Source organism: Hoplias malabaricus, chromosome 1 (genome assembly GCF_029633855.1).
Source record: "Hoplias malabaricus isolate fHopMal1 chromosome 1, fHopMal1.hap1, whole genome shotgun sequence".
Classification (NCBI taxonomy): domain Eukaryota; kingdom Metazoa; phylum Chordata; class Actinopteri; order Characiformes; family Erythrinidae; genus Hoplias; species Hoplias malabaricus.
The window spans coordinates 49797683-49823295 of record NC_089800.1 but is presented as its reverse complement, the minus strand read 5'-3'; the positions used below and the strand labels follow the sequence as shown (position 1 = coordinate 49823295).

The following is a 25613-nucleotide window of genomic DNA, read 5'->3' as shown; positions in this document are numbered from 1 at the left end:
ATTTATGGACTTGGCTAAATAATTGGAGAATGTATGTTACACAGGTTGGTTACTAGGCAGTTTCATGTACATATTGATGTATTTCTCTTGAATAAATTATTTTCTTTGTAAAATTTGGTTTTGAAAAATGTGTGTTAATTTTTAGTAAAGCGGTCTGGACTGAAACGACCATAACACAGACTGCTGGATTGGCTAGGATAGATGAATGAACTTCCTGTAGTACTTCCTGTTCCCACAGTGGTGTAGCTAGCAGTCAGTTAGGTTTAAAAACCTCCATGGTATTTAATTTCATATGTTCTTGGTAAACCTTATTTTGTGACTTGGCATCAGTTATATTCTCAACAGGGTAAATAATGTCCATGTGCAATTGACAGCTTATGGGAAAGTACAGAGTTGTAGTATTTAAGGAAAGTTGACCTCTTGCTTTAATGATCTAAAATAAACTTGTAAGACTTGTTTTTAAAAAATAGAGGTTAAGTACATGGTAATGTTCAATTTTCTTTTTCCAAAACTAGTTTGTCATGCCACAAAAATGTCTTAGTCATTAAATCAACAAAATGTAAACGATATGTAAAGTTCAGGAAGGTCTGTGATTTAGGAAAATGCTTGAAACTTAAGTCTGTTAAACATAATACATGCAAACATAACGCATGAAAACTGAAATTCAGCTTCTTGGGCTTTTTACTCCACCTCAAGTGCTGCACCTTTAAATTTCTGCTCTTTAAAAAATGCCCCCCCCAAGGACACTTCGTGAGACTGAAGCTGGTTTATCATCTGCCTGAGTTTTGTTATAAACCTAATTTAATGTGGAATGGAAATCCCAACCTTGCAGGAAGAAAAAAGACCCTGTGTGCTGTTATTTAAACCAAAATTGTTATCTTTGAGCTACAAACTCATCTTTAAAACACTGACTTATTAGACTTGTGTGTTCCACATTAGAGGACAGTTCTGTTCTGTTACCAGCTGGTGCTGTGTTACACTAGCGACAATCCTGAAATTAGATGTATCATAATTTCAGGGTTCCAAATACAAACATATATGCACCAACGTTATGGTGGTAGAATAAAGATGACTTAAGACCCCAATATTGAGCAAATTTAACTTAAGTATATAATTTGAGTTAGGGTTAGGACAAGAAATGGACAAGATTATACTCACCAGACATACAGGTGCTGGTCATAAAATTAGAATATCATGAAAAAGATTCATTTCATTTCAATTTAATTTAGTACCTCAGAAAATTTGGAAAGGTTCAAGGGCAGCACGGTAGCGCAGCAGGTGGTGGCGCAGTCACACAGCTCTAGGGAGCTGGAAGTTGGGGGTTCGAGTCGCGCTCCGTGTGACTGTCTGTGAGGAGTGTGGTGTGTTCTCCCTGTGTCTGCGTGGGTTTCCTCCGGGTGACTGTCTGTGAGGAGTGTGGTGTGTTCTCCCTGTGTCTGCGTGGGTTTCCTCCGGGTGACTGTCTATGAGGAGTGTGGTGTGTTCTCCCTGTGTTCGCGTAGGTTTCCTCCCACAGTTTCCACACATGTTGGTAGGTGGATTGCACTGTGAAGGATTGGTGCCCCCTCCAGGGTGTATTCCTGCCTTGCGCCCAATGATTCCAGGTAGACTCTGGACCCACCGTGACCCACGGTTACAGATAATGAATGAATGAAAAAGTTCAATATTGAAGACACCTGGTGCCACACTAGTTAAATAACTCAAAACACCTGCAAAGGCCTTTAAATGGTCTCTTAGTCTAGTTCTGTAGGCTACACAATCATGGGGAAGACTGCTGACTTGACAGTTGTCCAAAAGAAGACCATTGACACATTACACAAGCAGGGCATGGCATGGCACAAACGGTCACTGCTAAAGAGGCTGGCTGTTCACAGAGCTCTCTGTCCAAGCGCATTAATAGAGAGGTGAAGGGAAGGAAAAGATGAGGTAGAAAAACTGTACAAGCAAAAGGGATAACCACACCCTGGAGAGGATTGTGAAACAAAACCCATTCAAAAATGTGGGGGAGATTCAGAAAGGCTGCAGCTGGAGTCAGTGCTTCAAGAACCACCACACACAGATGTATAAGACATGGGTTTCAGTGTCGCATTCCTTGTGTCAAGCCACTCTTGAACAAGAAACTGCATCAGAAGTGTCTCGCTTCCAAAAAGGACTGGACTGCTGCTGAGTGGTCCACAGTTATGTTCTCTGATGAAAGTAAATTTTGCATTTCCTTTGGAAATCAAGATCCCAGAGTCTGGAGGAAGAGAGGAGAGACACAGAATCCACGTTGCTTGAGGTCCAGTGTAAAGTTTCCACAGTCAGTGATGGTTTGGGGTGCCATGTCGTCTGCTGGTGTTGGTCCACTGTGTTTTCTGAGGTCCAAAGTCAACACAGCCGTCTACCAGGACGTTTTAGAGCACTTAGAGCTCAGCTTCATGGAGACGCAGATTTCATTTTCCAACAGGACTTGGCACCTGCACACAGTGTCAAAACTACCAGTACCTGGTTTAAGGACCATGGTATCCCTATTCTTAATTGGCCAGCGAACTCACCTGACCTTAACCCCATCGAAAATTTATGGAGTATTGTGAAGAGACCAGACCCAACAATGCAGAAGAGCTGAAGGCCACTATCAGAGCAACCTGGGCTCTCATATAACACCTGAGCAGTGCCATGGACTGATTGACTCCATGCCACGCTGCATTGCTGCAGTAATTCAGGCAAAAGGAGCCCCAACTAAGTATCGAGTGCTGTACATGCTCATACTTTTCAGTCGGCCAGCGTTTCTAAAAATCCATTTATTATTTTTTTTTGTGTTGTTTGTTTTTGTTGTCTTAAGTAATATTCTAATTTTCTGAGATACTGAATTTGGGGTTTTCATTAGTTGTCAGTTATAATCATCAAATTAAAAGAAATAAACACTTGAAATACATCAGTCTGTGTGTAATGAATGAGTATAATATCCAAGGTTCACGTTTTGAATGGAATTACTGAAATAAATCCACCTTTTCATGATATTCTAATTTTATGACCCGCGCCTGTAGTTTAGAAATGACCCAGAGACACGGTCAACTCTAGTGTTTCTCTGGAGGTTTTGTGTATTGTACTGGTGTTTTATATTGTATCCTGCTGTGGTGAGTGTCTTATTTTCCCTCCAAGTCTATGTCCTAACAAAAACCCCGTGACACATCGGTCTATCCTAATAATATGTCAGGTATTTTAACCCTCACAGCAAGGCTATAAAAGTATTCTGTGGAGATTTTAGCCAGTGGTGTGTCGATAAGAGAGTGGTGTGTGAGAACACAGGCTGCCAGTAGGCGGCGCTACGAGCACGTTTTATGCGAAGTTGAAAACTCCGTCTCCTACGTTCAGAATCCGTGCTGTGCCATACGTTAGCGTTCCTGTCGTCTCTTCCTCCCTCCCTCCATCGCTCTCCATCCCTCCATCTCTGTAGCCGCAGAGGATACGGCGCGGAGGAGGGCAGCGGCGGCGTGGACTGGTGACAGCGCTCGGAGGTAAGAGCTGTTTACCTGTGTTTACCTGTCACTGCAGCCTTCTGAGGTACGGTGTAACGTGGTGGTAAACACGGCGTTGATCTCCTGGCCGCTGCTGCTCATGATGTTTCTCGCTGGGAGCGTGAGCATCCAGCTTCAGAGCGGGCTCCTGTTCTACGACGTTCACAGAGAGAGTGTGTACTGTGCCCTTTTTAAATCTGTTTTGTGGGGGATGTGTTGCCGTGGGGTAAGGTCTGTAGCTAGCGCGCGCACCAATATGGATGTCATGCCTAATGTATAGGTAGGTCTCTGTTCTCTCTCTCTCTCTCTCTCTCTCTCTCTCTCTCTCTGTGTTATGTTTCTACAGCGAGAAGGGGACGAGTGATCATGTCATTTTGGCTCTGTGCACATAGCTTGTTATTTTAGAAAAAGTAACTGAACGCACACCTTTATGTTTATGTTTTCTTTGCTGATTATTCCTTTGCCATCTTAATTCCACTCACATTAACGAGTTACTTGAACACTTATCTAACGGCCTACTGTGACTGCCCTCAATGGAACAAATCATAATTGACGTATGTGCTTTACACACAACTTGATTTACATACAGCTTCCAAAAACTGATTTTGCTGGACGTCAGCCCAGTGTGTTTTGTTGGTTGGCTACTGTGGTGCAGTACAGAGAAATACAGAAGTGTTCCCCAAAGTGAGCAGCAGAGAGGAAGTCACACTGGCACAGAGAACTGGAAATACACAGTTACAGGGGCTAGACAGGGTATATCTTCCATTCTTGTGGATTACGTAATTTTTCTGTGGTGTCTTAGTTTTGAACCCCTTGTTTATTTGTGATAGGACGGCACTGTGGCGCAACAGGAAGGGTTTGAGCCCCGATCGAGGGGATTTCCTGTGAGGAGCGGGTTTCCTCTGGGTGCTCCGGTTTCCTCCCACGGTCCAAAGTCACACGTCGGTAGGTGGGTTGACGTCTCAAACGTATCCATAGGTGTGAGCCTGTGAGTGAATGTGCGAGTGTGTGCTGCCCTGCAAAGGACTGTCGCCCCCTCCAGGGTGTGCTCCGGCCTTGCGCCCAGTGATTCCAGGTAGGCTCCGGACCTATGTGTATATGAATGAATGATGTGTATATATATATTATAAATAGCAGCTGCACATGAGGCTAAGACCAGTACATGAGCCTGAGGCCTGCACATTAACCTCAGCCAAACATAGAGAGATATGAAGACCCCCCAGCATTGGGCTGTCAGTCAGCTGAACTTCTCTTGAGTGATGGAGCACAATTCATTGCCTCAGTTCTATCAGTATCTGACCTCACCATTTCAGGTGGCTGAATGCCATCAACTCTTCACAGAAATGTTCCTAGAGGTAATGCAAAGCGTTGCTTTATTCACCAGATGGATAACATTTGCATTCAAAGTGCAAAATGCTTTGGGAGCTTTGCATGCACACACTAGAGTACTGCATGCATAATTTAATATTTTGATGTTTATATATATATATACTGCTTGAAGACAGTGATTACTCGAGTGGCTTTACAAATCCTTGTTTGCCTTAACTACCCTAACATCCAACGTAAGATATGAGCTAGCTATAGTATAGCTGTAGCTGTTATATCATGTATGACTTATTTATAAGCGTCTGCCGAACTTCCATCTGCGTCCTAGCATGCACATATTGAAAAGGTTCTGTAGCTGTTTTTTTTTTTTTTTCGTCTACTTCAGTTCAGATAAAGCAGATGAAGGCTGACTCTAGAGGAATGGGGCACTGGCTGTATTTTCTTGGGTTAATATTTAATGAAGACTCACGTTCAGAGAGCTGAGGGTGCGGGATGCAATATTAGAGAGTGGTGTAAAAAGAGCATCAATGCATTGCGATAAATACGATCTGAAAGCAGTGACTCGGATACTTTAATTGTCAAATACAAATACGTGCAAATACGTGCAAATATATATAGGTTTTTCATATGACAGGGTTTAATTATTAATTATAACAATAGTGAGTAAAATATGTATTTTTTAAACAAATAAAGCTTTGTGTTGCCAATTTTTAACATAAAAATAGTCAATAATATCTATTTTTTATTGTCTAGTATGTGAGTAGATTGTGTGTGTGTGTGTGTGTGTTGTGTTTGTTTTTGTGTGTTTGTCTATGCAAGAGAATTGTGAACACACTCACTATGAGAAAGACAGATGTCAGGTGTGTAATCCAGGTCTGCTATAGGTTTGTCTAGTGTAATAAGTGAACAGGTGCAGGAGACATGCTCTGAATATGGAACGGGGATGGGGGTGATTTTAGCATCTTAATGACTGTAACAGCGTTTCATGCCTCAGGCCTCTGGCTGCATTAGCAGCTTTAGAGCGACCGTTTAACGTGTTAAACTGAAGTGAAAGAAGATAAACTAAAGAGGAACTACCATATGCGGTGGTGACCGAGGGGTTACAGCCACAAAGAGAGGACGTAGAGGATCCTAAATACATAGAAACAGAATCGGAACATAGACTTTGAAGATAGACTATGACTTAATTAAGAATTAATCAGTGTTGCTGTGCATAATATTCTCTCTCTCTGCCTCTCTCTGTCTCTCTCTCTCTCTCTCTGTCTCTCTCTCTCTCTCTCTCTCTCTCTCTCTGCCTCTCTCTCTCTCTCTCTGTCTCTCTCTCTCTCTCTCTCTGTCTCTCTCTCTCTCTCTCTCTGTCTCTCTCTCTCTCTCTGTCTCTCTCTCTCTCACACACAGGGGGCTATAAGAAAAGACAGGAAGCTACTAAAAGCACCAAAAAACATGACTGGTTGGACTTGTGATGATCTCAGTGGAAGGCATTAGAAGGTGAGTCCTTTCAGCGCAGGTTTACTATCAGAGCTGCAGAGTTCCCATTACATCTGTGATTGCTGTTGGTAGATCTTTGTTGGTAGATGATAAGACTGAACCATTAGTACTGGTCTGATCTCGTGGTTGGATCATGTGGAAAGATGGCTGTTGTGCCTTTTTTCAACTAGCCTAAGCCTCAGACCCCCCCCCCCACACACACACACATTATAATGCCTCAAGCACACTGAGACTTGGCAAGATCCGCCTGGCAGCTTCAAACACCGGGTTAATGCATTCAAAATAGAGCCAATTACAGGACATTGCAGTAGACCAGGTCCATATTTTGACTTAAGCTGTTTAGCTTTGTTGTTAACAGTGTTGCAGGTGTAAAGAGGGTGCGCATGTTGCTGTTAAAACTATCATGTTTACATCATAAGTAGTGATTAGAGGTTAACTCAGTGCCCATTAGTATCAATCATATGCCAAAAAAATAGATGGTAATTGCAGGCTGTTAATAATATATCATTGTAAAGTTAATAATATCTGAAAGGTGTCAGTGGTTGTACATCAGGAGGGCATTATTTGGCTGGTAGTCCTATGTATAGGAATGGGTGAGTGTAATCCTGGCAGAGTCAAATGAGGCACTAATGATGCACACAAAGTGGCTCTGAATATGGCTTTAGTCACTGGGGAGGCCAGAGCGGAACTGACGTGTAAGGATGTGAAAAAATACATATGGAAGGACTGAGTATGCGTTAAAGGAACCAGTGGGGCTTTAGTCACAATGGAGGCCAGGTTTGGGAGCAATGTATTGCACAGGTGTCGCACAGTAGGTAAACATGAGTGAGTGTGTGATGCCCTGCAGTGATGAAGGGTGAAACATTTAAAGGAATTGCATTAGGTCCCCTTTAAAGAAAACGGCAAATCTCTCTTTTTTTTTGGTCTATTTCCCTTTTTCAGTCATAATACTGATTCCCATCATGCAGTCGTTAACAGAAGACTGAGCTGCAGCCTCATTCTGCTCTAAAATCATGCTTGTTTTCTGGAAATTGAAGCTCATGTGGTTGTCTCTTTCTAAATGAGGAATCCCCTGCAGAGCACATGCTTGTCTCTGGAGGGTTTATTGATCTCAAGGCAAGAGTGATGCTGTTGGTGTTTTCCTGCTTTCATCAATGAATGTGTTCTGTCCAAACAATGGCATTGCTGTACTTACTTTACCTGCCCTGAAATACTCCAGTGCAAGACGGGCAGTGTATAATGGCGTGCCATTTCATGATGAAAGCACCTCCTGGCTTGTAACCCTCACACACACACACTCAGCGTATGCAACTCACATTCAGTGAGTTTCAGCGACTGGGATCAAAGACACTATGTCATTGCTTTGTAGCAGCCGCACAAATTCCAAATTGTGGAGAAGTAGGTCACGTTTTCTTATTACAATAGGAGTAACATGAAGCAGATAACATATGTACATAGTTTAAAGGATAAATATATAAAACATTTGTCTCTAAATTAGAAGGAAAAAGCCATAGTATATTTCAAGGGAGTCCATCTAAGTATTTTTGGAGCATTTATATTCATTACGAGCGCCACTCTCCAAGAAAAACATACTCTATTTTGTAAATCTTAATCTTGTAAATTTACTATAAACTGCAACATAGTGAGTTACGTTTAGTGTCCTATAGAGTGCCCTTTAAAACCTCTGACCACGGAGGAAGTGGACTGTGCAGGGGTGGCCAGGGCTGATTGATAATCTTCCTTGCTACTGCTGACAGAGCAATACAGTCCACTCTTCTCCATGTTCCCAACAGCCCTCAGAGCTATAGTGCATTTATTGTGGCTTTGCTAATTGTTAGCAAAGAATGCTCAGTTGAAAACTACAGATGCCTCTATAAATATGGCAGTGTATGGTGCCTAAAATGTACTACTTTATTTATGCTGTGGAGCTGTGAGTCTGTTATAATAGAGGTCTATGTTACAGATGTAAACGCACTGATATTATCATTTTACTACAATTTCCATGGATCCCCAGTGAAAAACACAGATTCAGTGTTCAAATCAAAGGGGATATTTAGTCAAATTTACTTTAAACCACACTTTTATGGTAGAGTTTGGTGTTTTTGAATAAAATGCCTAATTGTTTTTGTTTTTGTTTTGTTTCCTGACCAATAGAGTGACTCTAATTTAAATTTCCACATGTTCACATTTGGGCTGAAGGCTGAGTGTCAGTTAGTTGTGGGTGTTTTGCACAGTACGTGGGTATTTAATTGGCTTTGTATCGTCCAACTCATCTGTAGCTTGTTGTTAACAAGTTTCCCAAATTAATACCTTTCAAAGCCATTTAAACAAAGACAAACAAATGTAATGAGTTACACACATTTAAAGTCTCAGTACTGGCCTTGACAGGCCATTAAAAATGTTGTGAAACATCTGCAGCAGGAGTGAAATCTGAAGTAAAGCATCTGTCTTTCCAGCTTGTGTACCTTACTCTTTTTGAGTCTGGGTTACGATTGCTACAATACCCCACCCAGAAAGTGCCCTGTGAGGTTTATCATTTGTGCGTCACTGGGATTCATCTGTGTGTATTTGTGTTTTCTTGAAAGCAATACAAGTGGCTCTCAGAGATCAGGAGACAGATGGTAGATGAGAATATAGACTGACCGCAGACACACTGCCAGGAGAAACGAGGCCAGGGCGCTTTCATTCACCTTAGAGGAATGCTAGAACTCTGGATGTCATTCAGTGTTAAATATCTGTCATTCTTCTTACTTGGAGGTGAATCTAGCATTTTAGCCTAAAGTGTGCAATTGGAGAGAGTGCGGGAATGGGCTGATCTGCCGTTTGATGCCAGAAGTGCTGCTGAAATTTGTTGAGCTTGACTTGATCAAGAGTGTGGAGTCACATTGTTGCCCTCCCCTTTCTGCAGCCAGCAGCCTATTTTCTTCACTGATTGAGGCATCAAGGCCCTGTTCACCTCTGACTCAGAAAGAGGCTCAATTTTTAACTTGTTTATGCCTCTTTCTCTCCCTGTGGCAGATGTGCTTCATTTAGTAAGAGCAGTTCTATACAGCACTGAAGCCCTAATAGAAACACCACAGTGTGGACTGTTCAAGCATCTGGGAGAAAAAGATATAAGTGTATTGTGCCACAGCCACTAACATCTGACATGTCAAAAGCTGCTAAACCTCTAAAGGTGTACAGATTCTGTAGGATCTCATGGGTGCACCTGCATCTGCAGGAATTTTCATGTGTTCAAAATGTTTTGAAATATTTGTGTGAAACGTCTGGGGTCAGTATGAGGATATCCATCCATCCATTATCTGTAACCACTTATCCAATTTAGGGTCGCGGGGGGTCCAGAGCCTACCTGGAATCATTGGGCGCAAGGCGGGAATACACCCTGGAGGGGACGCCAGTCCTTCACAGGGCAACACAGACACACACACATTCACTCACACACTCACACCTACGGACACTTTCGAGTCGCCAATCCACCTGCAACGTGTGTTTTTGGACTGTGGGAGGAAACCGGAGCACCCGGAGGAAACCCACGCGGACACGGGGAGAACACACCAACTCCTCACAGACAGTCACCCGGAGCGTGAATCGAACCCACAACCTCCAGGTCCCTGGAGCTGTGTGACTGCGACACTACTGTGCCGCCCAGTATGAGGATATATTGATGTTAATTGTCATTTACATTTCTGTGTGTATCATGAGTATAAAGACCTGATAACCAGTATCGGTATGGGGCAGATATCAGTAATAGAGAACCCATTAACCCATTAACAGCATCATCCAGGCAGTTCATCACTGTGGGACCACTTTTGAAAGGAGAATGCTCTCTATATATATATTGTTTATTAATTAACTCACCATACATCAGTGATCTTAACATTAGGCTTCTGCTGTGTAGAGGTCAGTGGATTATCTTGCTCGTGCTGATGTCTATTACAGATGCAAGTCAGTGCTATCTCAGGGATCAAAGGTCATTGTCATTCGCTTGTGGTTGTCAGCCTGGCCTTGGCAAAGTGGCAAGCCTCAACACAACCTTTGCTTACAGAGGACAAGCCATTTCCTGGCTGCTCCTTTACATAACTAAGCATGATCACTTTATTTATTTATTTATTACTTTAACATTTCACAATGCTCCTTCATATAAACATCTCTTTGTAATGGACTACTGTCATCAATTTGAAAACAAATGTGTATTTTTCATTTCACGTACTGTATATAGAGTTATGTTTGAACAGAGTGTAATCAAGGAGTTGTCATGAACGCAGAAAGGTCTGTTCGAACCATTTCACTTTGATCTGTTTAGATTGGTCTTCCTTGCTTTAGTAAACCTTTGAGTGAAAATCAGGCATTTGCTCATCCTAAGTTTCTTGTGGTAGTGATGTAGATGTAACAGGCAAAAGGGACTGTCCTTGTTTTTAATGTCAGAATAGCTTTTCATTATTATTATTTTCCCACACAGTGTCGTTTTTCTGTGTTCTACAGGGATGAAATGAAAACGGTTTTGAAATTCAGATTTGGGTAGAAATTGAGGCCAAGACTGACTGGTTTTAGGCCGTTAAAAAACTGTTTAATTATTTTTGACATTCAGCATGAGAATCAGTGTGAGAATCAACCTCCCCCTGCGGTGATCCTTTTTAAAATGTACTCTCACTTTTGACACAATGTCTTTTTTTGACATATTGTATTCTTTCACTTTTCTCTTACTGTGGCTTTAGCGCTTTTTCCTCTTTCACAGTTTACCTGACATATTATTTACAGTAAAAAAAAAGGCCTTTTTAAATTTCAGATTAAAGAAATAACAAAGAATTTAACTGTACCCTTAAAATCAGGTGTGTTAAGGTGTATTTTTTTGTCCACACTAAACAACTAAGGGGAAGACTACCTTTCGCAAACACTTCAGCAAATTTACATAAAATAATTGATGTAGTATGTAAACATTAATAAATTAAGCTGCTGATCTAAAAGCATACAATGTTATTGAAAATAGTTACATAAAAATTAATTCCTCAAACTAATTGAAATAACACAATAAACTGAGATCACTCAGAGTTCATTCAGATTTATTTAATTATGTACAGATTGGTGCGGAACTTGAAAAACACATTCATCTCACGTCTGTGTTTGTTATCTTCCCTGCTACACTTCAGCACAGACCCACAGAATCAGCTTCATATAAAAGCCTACTCTCACTCAGGAGAACTGTGAGTGGGTGTGGAGCATGTTAGTGACTTTTTCAGAAAGTGCTAAAAATAATGGAAAAGAAAGAAAGGAAGAAAATAAGAAATGTTTCTTTGAAGATGTTATATTTTTGCTGGTAGTGTCGCAGTGAGGAGTTTGGTGTGTTCTCCCTGTGTCTGTATGGGTTTCCTCAGGTTTCCTTCCATGGTCCAAAAACACACGTTGGTAGGTGGATTAGCGACTCAAAAGTGTCCATAGGTGCGAATGTGTGAGTGTGTGTCACCCTGTGAAGAACTGGCGCCCCCTCCAGGGTGTGTTCCTGCCTTGTGCCCCATGGTTCCAGGTAGGCTCCGGACCCACCACGACCCTGAACTGGATAAGGGTTACAGACAAGGATAAGGGTTACTGAGAATATTTGGATAATTAAAATGTTCTTCTGAGTTGCTTTAATCTGAGGTTTTATGCAAAATGAATAATGTGAAAAGTGCAAAAAAATATAATAATAATTCATTGCATGTCCTTGATAGAACCATGTGCAATGTTTACGCAAGAATCAAATATATTACATTAACACTAACATACAGAAAGTAAAATACGATATAGTGCTGATGAAATATAATTTATTCCTTTGTGTAGCATATCAAATTTTCCAGTGTATGAGCAGGCAGTATTTAAGCACTTCTTTCACTCACTGACACTGATACCATTCATTTTGGAAGACTAGACTTGAAAAATCTTTCAAAAGTTCAAAAGAAGCTCCGTAGAGGCTTTGAACCTTTCATCTCCAGGACCACTGGACCCTTGTAGTAAAAGTAGGTCACCCGCAAAACTGTCTGCTCAGTGGGATAGTTTGGGAACTGGGAAAAATGTTGTGATACATACACTCCAACAATCATTCATAAAATTTAGGAAGGAATTTCTCTTTCTGAATTTAGTCGCTCTGCATTCTCAGAATAAAGCAGATATATGTGGTTACCTGTAGGCTTTCTATTGGGTCATCTTGTAAAATGCCAAAACATAGATGGATATCATAATCAGTTCTTCACTATATGTCATCCAGCATTTTGAGTTAATGTGGTGCTTCTTTTAATCCATGTACTCCAAGTCTAAATATCTGCTGCTGAGCTGATGCAGACAGTATCTGTCATATGTGACTGACAGGTCAGTTAGGCAGCATCTGACTCCTTGACATTGGTGCATTATGAGAAGTGTTTAATACAATCATGTGTTACAATGCTTGCATTAATTTTTCACTTATATTTCAAGCTGTCATATAACTATAAATATAGTAATGATAATAAATATAATTGCTATTAATTAGTTTCTTCCTATGGAAGCCTGTTTCCGCCACATAAAACAATTTTAAAAAAGGCACCAGTTTTTATTTTTCATTAATATGCAATTTGCTATCTCATTATTTTGAGATACTATCTCATTATTTTGAGATACTATCTCGTTATTTTGAGATAGTATCTCATTATTTTGAGATAGTATACAATCTCAGTATATTGATTTAGTATCTCAAAATAATGAGATATTATCACAATATATTGAGATTGCAAATTGCATACTAATGAAAAATAAAAACTGGTGCCTTTTTTGTATTATTTCATGTGGAGGAAACAGGCTTCCATACTTTCCTGTCAGTCATTTGTCTTTGGAAACATTTACATATCTGTAAAATACTGTTATGAATCAGGCATTGTACTGACACTAAGACCCCCATCTACACAGATAATATTTTGTCTGCATGTTGGCCTCCCATCCACATGAAAACTGCATTTCAGGTCGCTGAAAAGGAGGTTTTCGAATACACTCTTCAAGGTGGTCACACAGATTAATTTCATGACTTGATTAGAGCACTGTATATGGAGTATGGATTTGGGATTAAACCTCTGTTTCTCTAATGCTTTGTGGTGTTTTGATGTCTTTCCTTAAGAGGTACTATGGCCCCCTGCAGGACTGATATGATAATGCAACCATTTTCGTATTCGTGTGGACAGGAACATTTTCAAAAATCTCATTTTTTTTAATATCCGGACCAATGAGGATGGGGTCTTAATGGCCATGATTTATCACAGATTGGCACTAAACCTGTTTTAAACATGGCAGTCCTATGGAGTGTTTTTTTCCCATTTAAGGACTACAAAGGATTTTGACTCTACATATGTTGTGAGCTCCATGTTACGGAAAAATGTAGTAAATACAATACAATATGAAATAATCCCTTTAATGAATATAGTTTGATGTTTTTAGGTGGTTTCTAATTATTATATTGTTACTATAAAGGTTCACAAAAGTAGGCTCAGCTTTTTTTTTTTTGGCTCAGCCTGAATATCCTGAACATCTGGTCAGTTTATTTATAGCAGATACATGTACAAACAGGAGTTTAAAGTTGGTCTGACAAGCAGGGGATATATATATATATATCGCTTGCCAACCTATTCACCCCAATGTACATCGCTGAGGCAACCGTGAGGTAGAAACCTGGAGAGGAACCAAAACTCAAAAGGGGGCCCACCTTCCTCTGATCTACACTTGAACAAAACAAACAACGAGTAATCTATAAACCAGGAGTATTATATAAAACTTTGATTTATAATAACCTCAGTATGAATGGGTTGAGCTGAAGTGGTGTCTGCACTTATGTTGGTTTTCATGACATCACCAAAAACATAAATTTATATACATAAATTTTACATGAGACTGGGGGAAATGGTAATATGGGGCATTTGGCTGTCTAGTCTAGTTTGGATTAATATTGGCTAAACTAAAAATATCTCCTGACCTAGAGGAGGAACTATGAATCAGTTTGCCCACCTGTTTTCTCTCCTGAAAGTCTGTACATAAACAGGACATTTGTGTGGCTTTACCTCAGGGAATGGCCTCCTACTGGCATGGGTCTACAGCCAGATGTGTTGCTGGGTAAAATTGGAGATGAGCAATTTTGTTTTCTGTGAGCACTGTGCGTTTAAGGCTACATTAATTAAGGTAGTATTCAGTAGCAAGACAGCAATTAGCATTACTAAATAAAATAAAGTTCCAATTACAAATAAAAATATAATAATGCTAGTTAAGGCTGGTCTTGTTTCTTATCAATATTTAATCATTAATTGTGACATTACCTAACCATTTTGTAAGGTTTATTACAGTATTAAGTGTCATGAATTAATGTACCCTTATTGTAAAGTGTTATCAACATAACATTCAAAACAAACAATCATACTTTGAATAAGTTTCAATAGATTCCCCATGAATAGCCAACAGCTTCAATGAGTAATAGTTTCGTAAAACAGGAAGCTGTTACACAAGGCATTTTTCACAGTGTGTTTCCTTTATTCAGTGTAATTTGTAAATTTGCACATGGGTTAAAATGGTTTGGTTTTCCTGTGGAAAATTGCCTATTAAGAACATGTCAAGGTATTGTGACTACAGTAAATTAAATATAATCATAGACTTGAGTTGGAAGTGATTGTTTGGCCTATAATAAAGCAGTAGTGACTGAAGTAAGCTGCTTTATTTTGCTGTGTCAAATTACAAAATAACTGCCTTAAACAGCCCATCAGAGAGCACATTGTTTTTGGAGATATATGATTAATTTAATCTGATCTAATCACAGTTTTTTTTCGTGGGTCTTTTCTGACCACAGAGTTCTACTACTATAATATAATTTCATGCAACCAAGGTAGCCTCCTCCATGCCCTGTGTTCAGGTCATTTACACTGTGACTTGGCATCAGGTTGCTCTTGGCTTACTATGATTTCCTCTCTCTTGTCAGCAGGTTGACAACAACAGCGCCCGATGTCCCTCCAAGTGCGTCTATTCCTTCCTCTCTATGAAAGATGCAAGTATGTATTCTTGGCTACAGCTCGTGAAGCTGTAAATACTACAGTCCCGAGACAGAAATGGTGCTGAAATGGATGTGACAGCTATGAATGCATAGAGACCGAAAATCTTAATGAAACATGAGCATGAGCGACAAGCTTGTTGGACCTGTTGGATCGAGCTTTCAGGAAAGCCACAAGGGCCATGGGGAACTCAGAAATAACAACAGATGTTCTGAAGATTCCCTGGATGGAGACACTAATGCCAATCAGATCCGAAGCAGAGATGGTGGAACTTTGGAGGGGGTTGGCACAGAGTCCACTTTTGTATCGCATAGTGAGGAGCAGGATAAAATCATCATCTGGGGCACAGACTCTCAGTACGATGACCCAGAACTGGCGGAGTTTGAGATGTTGGAATGCCAAGAACTGGAGGCATACCTTGTGGAATCAGATGACTGTTATGGTCAAGATGCAGGGGCCATACCAGGGACCCTTTCCAAGAATGTCCCTCAAACTCAGCACCTAGAAGACCCAAGTAAGAATGGGGCCTCCCAACCTGACACAAATGAAATAAGAAATGTTTTCCACAAGGCTATCATCAAGGAACCTGAAGGGTGCACTGCTAGGGCTGAGGTCAGCTCTGAAAATGATGTATTTGTATCTTGTTACTCCACAATGAGCAGTCATGGAGGAAGTCTAGCAAGTGCTCTAGAAAATGCAGGTCAAACTCAAACGACAGGAACTTACAGAACTCTGTCAGAGGACTTCAACATTGCCTCCCAGTCAGATAGGAGCAGAGGGTCTCTACACACTGACGTTACTCACATTGATCGCAATCTTAACACTACCACCTTACCTGAGGAACCTCCTTTAGAAGCACAAGAAAAACAACCAGCTCGAGGTATAATCTCAGGACAGTTGAGAAATGGCATAAATGTATGTAACCCAAGCATTGCAAATGCTAACCTTGAGTACAATGGAGTAGGACATGCTAGTAATAACAATGTTCAGAATCATGGAGATCCTGTTGAGGAACAACAGGTTATAATTAGAGAAGATGGTGAACGTCCAGATGCAAAAAATGTCACAGTGCAGCAAACATGTTTCCAACAGTTTGAGTCAGAAGACAAATCGTCTCCATCAGTGACCAATACAATTTCTCATGATTCCAGTCATGAACTAAATCACAAACCATCTCAAAGTGAGGAAACTTCAGATATGAATCATAAAACTAAGCCACACTTGAAGGCAACGCCCAGTCAGTGTGAAGCAGCTGGACCTAAAGCATACCAAAAGCAGGCATCCTTTGAAAAATCTCGCAGTTCTAGCCCCTCCAGCCTAGAAAGGCGAAAGCCATGGTGCAGCCCATCTACTGCAACTCCATCATCTCCTAAAAACACTGGATCCCCAAGAAGACGACCTCCATCATCACCTGCCAAAGCAGTCAACACTCCTGGCTCTCCACAAAGGTTTCAGAGTGGTCTGAAGCCACCAAGTAAAAGCTATCTTACTACTGGCATCCCCAAACCTATTCCTCCTCAACAACCTGCTAAAACTGAATCTACGCAGAAAACTTCCCCTCCTATGAAGCCTAAAAATGTCCGTCCAAAAATCATCACCTACGTCCGTAAGGCCCCTCAGACAAAACCGCATTCTTCAGAGGGTCCGTATGAAACATCAACTCTGCCGTCAAGACTTACAGCATACTCTAGCCCACCAGCCACAAAAGAGCAGAAGGTTGCAGGCACCAAAGGCTCACCGGTGCTTAGTTCCTCCAATATCCTGTATGATAAATACCGCCAGGAGCTGCAGAAAGCAGGGCACTACTCCCCGCCCGGCCTAATTGTGTCTGGAATCAGACCTCCCAGTCACACGGTGCCTCACAAACTGGTGGGAAAGTCCGAAAGTTTCCATGGAGAACTCCCAGACAGATATGCGCGTGAGGTGAGAGTATGGGTAACATTTGTTAAAATATTTGGACTGAAGTATCACTTGCTAGCGAAGTTGAAGAAAACCTCTTTGTTGTTTGCAGTTGGGCAGGGGAGTCCAGCAGAGCACACATGAAGTAGCTGGTGTTTACCGTTCACCCAGGGCCCTGAGGCCTCAGCTGGGCCTTGGAGCTGTAACAAGGCAACCTACAGCTAAGAACAGGATGGTGATGCCCGGCCAAAGGTCAGCTTCACCCCTCAGCCACACAACTCCCACTGCGCAGTCTGCCTACTGCTACCCAGATCCCACTGGTAAGTTTTAATACTTAGGGACAGTTTTAAGGATTCAGAACATTTACAGCACCGGTTTTGCTTGTGGACAAGTATAAGAGTTAATACAAAATATGGGCCTATCACCATTATTAGATAATTTATGGCTGGAATTTTTGAGATTTCTTAATAGGCATATTCTGTAATTGGGAGCTGTTTGTTTTGGACCGCCGTATGATTCTCCACCTCTGCCTGTTTATACCAGATATGACCACTGCCTTCATAATAATGAACATTATTTGTGCTTTGCCAGGAATAAGACTGTAAGACTAAACCTGAACTTGTTTTGCTGCAGTACACTCAACAAGGAGCTTGAACACAATCCTTGCCAACCTGTTCTCCCTTTAATTATCTAACCTAATGCAGAAAGTCTCCAGCTGTGAAGCTATGGACTGGCTGCATATGTATGAAGCCTCTGACACCCTCTTCCTTTGAAGTGTAAAACTCATGATAGCAGTCAAATTCAAGAGCTCTGAGCCACTACTTTCTTTGGAATCTGTTTACTGAGGTTTTCTGCCTCGTAGTCTAAGCTTTTCATTTTCATAGGCTTCTGTAATTTTATCAAGATATTTACAAGTTGTATGCACTACACAGAGTAAATGCTGTCTGAATCATGAAATACTATTTAGCTTAACATCCTCTTTATTCCTAAAGGCCAGTGATCATTTCTGTAACGATATATTAAAATCAGTGGCATGCTTATATCACTGAATAATTGATGATCTGAGAAAATTACCTTGGGTATGAATTCATAAAGCAAATTGAGGGGGAAAGAATATTTTTGTCTTTAATATTTTTTGATTATAAGTTCTTTTATAGTGTCATCGTGCCCTGGAAAATAAGTGATATTATTTATAGTGCTGTGGCTATCCAATTTTTTTATGTTTTTATAAAGGCATTTGCCTGTTAATTGTACATTAACAATAGGTAACAAGTATTTTAAAAGCTTTAATATTTTTAAATGATGTGGTGTGTTACGACCCAGTCTAGGGTTGAGCCGTAACAGAATGAGGTGTGTGTTGGGATTAATATATGGAAAAAGAATAACTGTAACTGAGATTAGAACGTGGACAAAAATGTGGACAAAAGACATGAAAAAAAACACAGAATGGATAATGAATAGAATATATATTGTAGATATATTACATTATTATTATTATTATTATTATTATTATTATTATTATTATATAATAGTAGATATATTATTATTATTATATATTATGTTGTAGAAGTGATATGTACAAAGACACAAACACCGGTGAACTTCAGGATGGCCTTATGCCGACAAAATTAACAAAAAAAAACACCCCACCTAACTGACCCACAAACAGCTCTAACTTACCTAAGTGAATATAGAAGAAAACAAAAGACAATATCTTACCTCACTCTCTAGGTAGCTATATACAAAAACACACACAAAACACACTCCCAAAAGAAACGGCAGCCAACCCTAAATGAATTATATGTACAGTGTATATATATATGTATATATATAGTGAATTATATGTACACAGTGTTTACAACACTTTACAAATATAAATGTGCGTCAGTAACCAAAAAGGGGCAAAACAAACTCGTGGTAGAAGCACAAAGTTAATACCAAGAAACACACAGAATGAAATACACACAACAAAAGCACAGAGTACAAACATGGCTGACTAGCAGCGTACACATAGACGTATTTATGATTCCCGCCGAGATGACGTACAGGAAACGGTAATAGACAGAACACATGGACTGGTATCATTTGCCACAGCGCACTGTCCCCAAAGTTTAAATGCCAGTATTTTAATGGGCTTTTACGGTGATACTGAGGACCTGGTCAAAACAAAGCTTCTGTTCATTTGAAAAAGAAAATGTTTTATGTTTGAATTCTTTATATAAACGTATACAGTTTATCTATTTCTTTAACCAACAAAAAATATATACGCTCACTGTCCACTTTGAAAGATGCAAACCCTGTTCCTAGTTGGGACAGTTTGTAAAATACAAACTGAAACAAGAATCTGTGATTTGTTTATTTTTCTTACGAAAATATCTTTAACTAACAAAGATCCAAAGAATGGAGTTCCAGGATTTTACCTGAACAACTTGTGTTAAATCGCCTTTACTTGATTACATTAATCATTTCTTATTGGTCTGCAGGGGATGTGAAGAAACCTCTGTTAGAGGTTGCTCCCAAGTCTCTCCTTCCTAAACCCAGTCAGTCCAGTCTGCGGCCTCCTGGTTTCTCTCACCTGCCTGCTGCTCGTCTCGCTGCCTTTGGCTTTGTCCGCAGTGCCAGTGTGTCCTCAGTGTCCAGCAATCAGTCCAATGACAGCACTCACAGTGACCCCTGCCAACCCAGCAGTCGTAAGTGCCTTCACTGCCATTACTTATAAATGGGACGCCGTTTATTCTCACTTATACTGAATACAGTACAGTGTTTGTTGTATTGTTTATGAGTAATATACATCTGTTGAAGGAAACGGTTCCTATCATAAGTTGCTAATATTGGTTGTGTATATAGACCTGCCATGGTGGCACAACAGGTAGTGTCGCTGGCACACAGCTCCCCAGGGTCCCAGTGGGTCCGGTTTCCTCCCATGATACGAAAACACACGTTGGTAGGTGGATTGGCGACTCAAAAGTGTCCCTAGGTCTGAGTGTGTGTCGCCCTGCGAAGGACTGGCGCCCCCTCCAGGGTGTGTTTCCACCTTGCGCCCAATTATTTCTGGACCCACCAATCACAAATCTGACCATGGGCTTTATGCGCCCACACTAGGCATCGACCACTGGCTCATAAGCAGCTACTTTGGAGTATTATAATTATTTTCAATTGTTTCAAAGGAAACTATACAAACTATATAAACTGCAAATCTTCTCTGTCCAATGAAAAACGTGTATCATTTTTCTCTATATTTAATTTACTGCATTTTTGAACTTAGCAGCTGTGTTCATGATGAATGGACCAATAGAAACACTCTTTTTACATTTACTTCTTACATTTACCTACTTACTTATATTTACTCATGTATATGTTTTTCTTTGGACAGTGAAAATATGCAACTGAAAATCTTCATTCACATCGATTGAACCTTAAAGCAGCTAAATCTACTACTTCTAAAAGGTGTCTTCATATTGTTGGATATGATTTATTGCACTACAGATGATACACAGGGACCAAAACAGCTCCTTCATTACAGCTCCAGTACCTGAGGCTTATTATTTGCAGGTTTCTTTAAATAGAAATATGTTTTTTGGAGACTATGGGAAAGCCAGATGGTTAACTTGCTTATGCCTGACTGCTGTAAATTATTGAAGTGGGAATACAGCTTGGCAAATAAGTCCTAAATAAGTCCATTAAAAACAGAAATGAGCTATGGTTCACCATAATCTTCATATAGATAATGAGCCATAGCAGCAATACACAAAACGGCACAAATTATGGAAGCCTCTTATCATCTGTTGCAAATGGCACATGTGTATTTGCCAGGGCAGCACGACCTGATCGTTACACAACCACTCTTTTATCTAGCTCTGTTTTATCTGATAGTAATGGAGGGAATTAATGTCTCATGTGTAGCCCCATTAGGGGAGAAGGAGGAAGGGAGAGCTGGATGGGAGTAGGTTTAGAAAGTTAGAGAGAAAGACTAACAGGAGTGAGGGAGTAACTAGTGCTGGTCTTAAGGGTATGAATTTGTACTGTAAATGAGCAAGGGGCAGTGTTTGCATCATCCACTCTCTGCCTGCCTTCATGGGGAGTCCTAGCTAATGACATGAAGGCATCAGTCTCTGGTGAGTTGGCGTTCATCAAGAAATCAAAAACCCTTCAAACATTTGTGAGACAGATTTGTGTCTGATATTGAATGATATTGGAATTACTTTCACCCCCTCCCTTCTTCTTTCTTTTCTTCTCATCACTGTTGCTAGGAAAGCACTCTTATCATTATCGTTAATCTTTAAGTGTTTTGTAGCTCTGTGGGTTTTTTCTGATTTCCCTTCACAGAAGTAGCTGGTATCAAAGCTTTATTTTTTTTCACCAAAGGCAAAAGCTTAAGAACTTCAAAGCAGCGTACACTGCCTGTTCTGATTACTCCAACAGCCAGCACAGAGAGGCTTCATTCACAATGCACGTCTTTCCTTCAAACTGACTTTGGAGGAGTCATTGAAGCATTCTGCTTGCACTGTTTCCAAATGTGGTATTAGAGAAGAAGTATCATTCACATGAGGGACATTAGGGTAAATAATTGAAAAGGATAGGCTTGCATTCACACAGCTGTCTAAATGTTAACCTGATCATTGCGAGATCACAAGTTTGATCTCTGTGGCCAGAAGTCCCATAGTGAACAACCGACCTTCTCTGTGGGAGAATGTCCAGCTTTCTGCGGTTGCTCAGCAAGTGTGGGTGTATATTAGCTAACGCTACAGAAATTGACACTCACTGTTCCCCTTCAAGCATTTTTAGCTGTCCAGTAACAATGTGTTTTTGGCAGTCAGGAAAATGAGTGTCTCAGGGAAAGCTTGTTTTTGACAAAAACTTAAATTTTAAATACATTTGGTTAAAATACGTATATTCTTTGTATAAATTTGTCACAGTTAAAAGAGCCATTGACTCTGCTCCTATAGAAATAATGCAAGAAAACAAATGACAGTTGGTACTGATCAGACTAAGGGATGATTTCATGAAAGTGCGAGTGTGTGCACATTTGTTTTACTGTGACTGACTCATCCAGTGTGACTGTGGAGTAGGCTTCATCTCCTCAGGTCTGCCCACTCACTGTAAATAAAACTCTATTGCACGTTTGTCCTAAGCCGTAACTCCAAAAGACAACTTTAATGAAGTTTATAGTTTAATTTAACACTTAATTCGTGAATACTACAGAAGGATGTTGGCTTATAGACATAATGACTCCTAAAGGATCTGTCACTTTGAAACAAAATGAAACAGAATCACAAAGTGACTAGATACTCACCCCTGTGTAATAGAGCACTGGGAATCTCTGGGTGGCTGTGTGGACAGCCGGAGTGTTCCCTGCATACTGTATATCCACTGCCCTCCCTCTCTTTCTTTCCCTCCCTACCTCTCCCCCTACTGCGGACCAATGCTGAGTCAATATCTGCAGTGTTAAAGAAAACTGCTGAGGGTAACTGTCTCTCTCTCTCTCTCTCTCTCTCACACTCTCTCTCTCTCGCTCACTTACACACACACACTATCACTCTTTTTCTCACATACACACATACTCTCCCATTAAATGATACTGGATTAAAGCTGTGGGACCTGTGAAAATAAGTGAGTAGTATTGCTGGTGACACATGGCACTAGTTTGATCTCTTTGTTTTGACAGTGTTACATCTATGAGTCACTATTTTGCTAGAGCTCTACACCCGAGTTTGACATTGTGAGGATGTCAGAATTGTTCATAGATATACATACTGTCAGTGTCACATTGAAACATCATATATCAGAGAGAGTGAAAAAAAAGTCCCTAAAAATCCCAAAACCTATTTTCTACATTTTTGGGCCAGTTTTATTTCAAAGCATTGCTTGATCACACTGGCAGTCCTCATTGTGTGTAAATTTCATGATGAACAGACCAGTAGAAATAATCAAAAATTAAATAGAAGTTTCTCAGCATTATGTTTAATTAAAAGTAAAGAACACTTTTCACTTTTCTAGTTAAATTTCTAACTTAAGCTGTTTAGTTTATTGCTTACTTTCACTGAAAGTTACCAATCTCTCAAATTTGAAGTCAGTTAAAAGGGACGTCTAAGATTAGGGGGAAACACAGCTCTTTCTGGTTGGTTTACGTTCAGAAGCTCAGCATCTTTTAATGTGGAATGGTGTGTTTGAGGAAAAAACGACTGTTTTACATGAATGAAATTGAACTTGAAATTGAAAAACTGTAAGTTTTCATTCACTCTTTGAATTACCACAGAACCTCATTTGTAACTCGAGTTGTTTACTTGTGTAGCACTTTCGCTAATGCAGTTAGCCGTGTTCCAAATTTGGAGACATTCCACCTTAATCCAAAACAGCAAAAATATGTCAATATTAATAATATCATTCTTAAAGGAAACATATGTGTTCCTATTGTATCAGAGCATTGAAGCCTCAAAACATCTGCCAACCTTGAATATATGATTTACATCATCAGTCTGTAATTAAAGCCTTTGTGAGCTTGGTTTGATTTAGATAAGCGTAACTAATTTGAGCAACGTGGTCCACAGTTTGTTACGGCTGCTCTGTGGAATGAGGAGAAGTTCAAGCTTGTCTGATTCTATAGTGAGGGCACATTTGTCTCTTCAACAGCTGAAGGGGTCAGTAGCAGCGCTGCCCACTTTTACGGCCCCCAGACATATCTACAGCTCGTCTGCTTGTTATTTAAGTTTAGCATTTTTTCAGACCTACAAATGGAAGCCTGAAGTGAGAAATAAATGACAGCTGCCATCCACACCCGAGCTGAGCTCTTGTCCACTCCTTTATGACCACTTTTACTTTCTGGCACAAACTTGGCCAGGGATAGAGATACTGCTGTTAAACTGGTGTGACGTCTGGTGCCTGGGACATCTTTGATGTTTGTGCCGTAGAGATCCACATTATTCTCCACTTTCCAACTGTATTCTGCCTCAAATTAAAACTCAGAAGTGAATGGTGGTCTTTGTAAAAAACATCAGAAGCCCAGCCGAAGCTCGCCAATGAAAAACAAGAGGAGTTTGATGTTGAAATGTTCACATTACTGGGATACTTTGTACCACTTTTTACTTTTGTTTTTCAAAGGGACCCTCCGAAGGAACACTTGACTTCATGTAAGTGTAAGTTATAATTATATCTACCAGAAAGTGCTTGGATCAGTTTTCTAGGACGGTATGAAATTCTGCGTGGGGGTTTTCTGTTACATTACAAGTCCAGAAGTCTGTGGACAGTTTGCGAGGTGATGTTTTTGAAGATTAACTCTGGATCGCAAATGACACTGATTGAGGAACTCTCCAGAGAACACAGGTATACTGCTACTGTTGGTGTGGGTACAGTATTAGGTGACTCCCCAAAGCATGGCTCTGTCTATGGAGAAAAGCTGCAGTGAGATTTTTTGCTCTTTTCTTGTAAGACTAACAGAACAAGACTAAATAATTGTTAGTCAGTGCTTTATGTTTTCCAAGATCGATTAAATATATTTTCTGTACTGTACATAGTCACCTCTACTTCAGTTCACTTTGAGATCAACAAAAGGTTATTATTTTAATATTCTTTAATTTGTATTAACTTGAATATGAATATAATGATGTGCATTCACTTTAAAGTCCAAGGTCTGCTAACTTAAAACTAAAAAATACCTTTTAGTTGGCTCTTGGGATTGCAAGTACAGATGTTGGGGGGGGGGGGGGGGGGTCTGTGTATTATGCAGATGTTTGAAGAGGTTGTAAGAGGTGCTTCACACTCTTTTCTTTAAAGGATTAAAAGTTATCCAGGGAACCAAAGTAACCAATAAAGAACCCGCAAAGACCATTTAAATAGAATCATATTCATGCCCAAATTGAATTAGTGTAACTGCAAACAGTGTAAAAGCAATCAATGACGTATATGCTTTAAGGTACATCTCTCTACCAACACAATTACAGTGTGTCCTTTAGGATGAATTTAACCAGCTTTTGCAGCAGATTTATTTTATAGCGGTGTTAACCAGACTTGTCTCTCCCTGTAGTATATGTGTGCATGTGAATATTAAGAGAAAATTAGTTGATGTAAGGCTGATAGGAATTTTTAGATTTATATCCAGATCAAATCCTGGTGAATTTGGGCTGATTGAATGAACACAAAAATATATCCCCAGTGTGAGCATAAGAATTCAATTTAGTGAATAGATTGAATTAGTCGGTGTGAACATAGTTTCTCATTGGCTACAACCAGTGTCTTATGCTGTCATACGTTGGAAGAAGCTGTTGAAAACAAGCAATGAATCTTTCTGCATCAGTGGAGGAGTGAGACTGTGTCCTGTGGCTGCTGTGATTTGGAGAGTCATCAGCTCCATCGAGGTCCAGTGTGTGTCCTGAGGTGTTTA

General features: G+C 40.2%; 1 protein-coding gene across 2 annotated transcripts in view; it reads left to right on the top strand.

Moving 5' to 3' along the window:
• The first annotated feature begins 3371 nt into the window (after positions 1–3371).
• Positions 3372–25613, top strand: part of mtus2b (microtubule associated tumor suppressor candidate 2b) — a 39180-nt gene continuing 16938 nt past the window's right edge. The window contains exons 1-6 of one of the 2 annotated variants that reach the window (XM_066665880.1): positions 3372–3497; positions 4328–4442; positions 6222–6311; positions 15271–17260; positions 17349–17556; positions 19720–19926. In XM_066665880.1, the coding sequence (XP_066521977.1) occupies positions 15455–17260; positions 17349–17556; positions 19720–19926 (2221 nt within the window). In that variant the 5' untranslated portion in view covers positions 3372–3497; positions 4328–4442; positions 6222–6311; positions 15271–15454. Of the gene's footprint in view, positions 3498–4327; positions 4447–6221; positions 6312–15270; positions 17261–17348; positions 17557–19719; positions 19927–25613 lie in introns of both variants that reach the window. The other variant, XM_066665889.1, reaches the window with a different exon arrangement.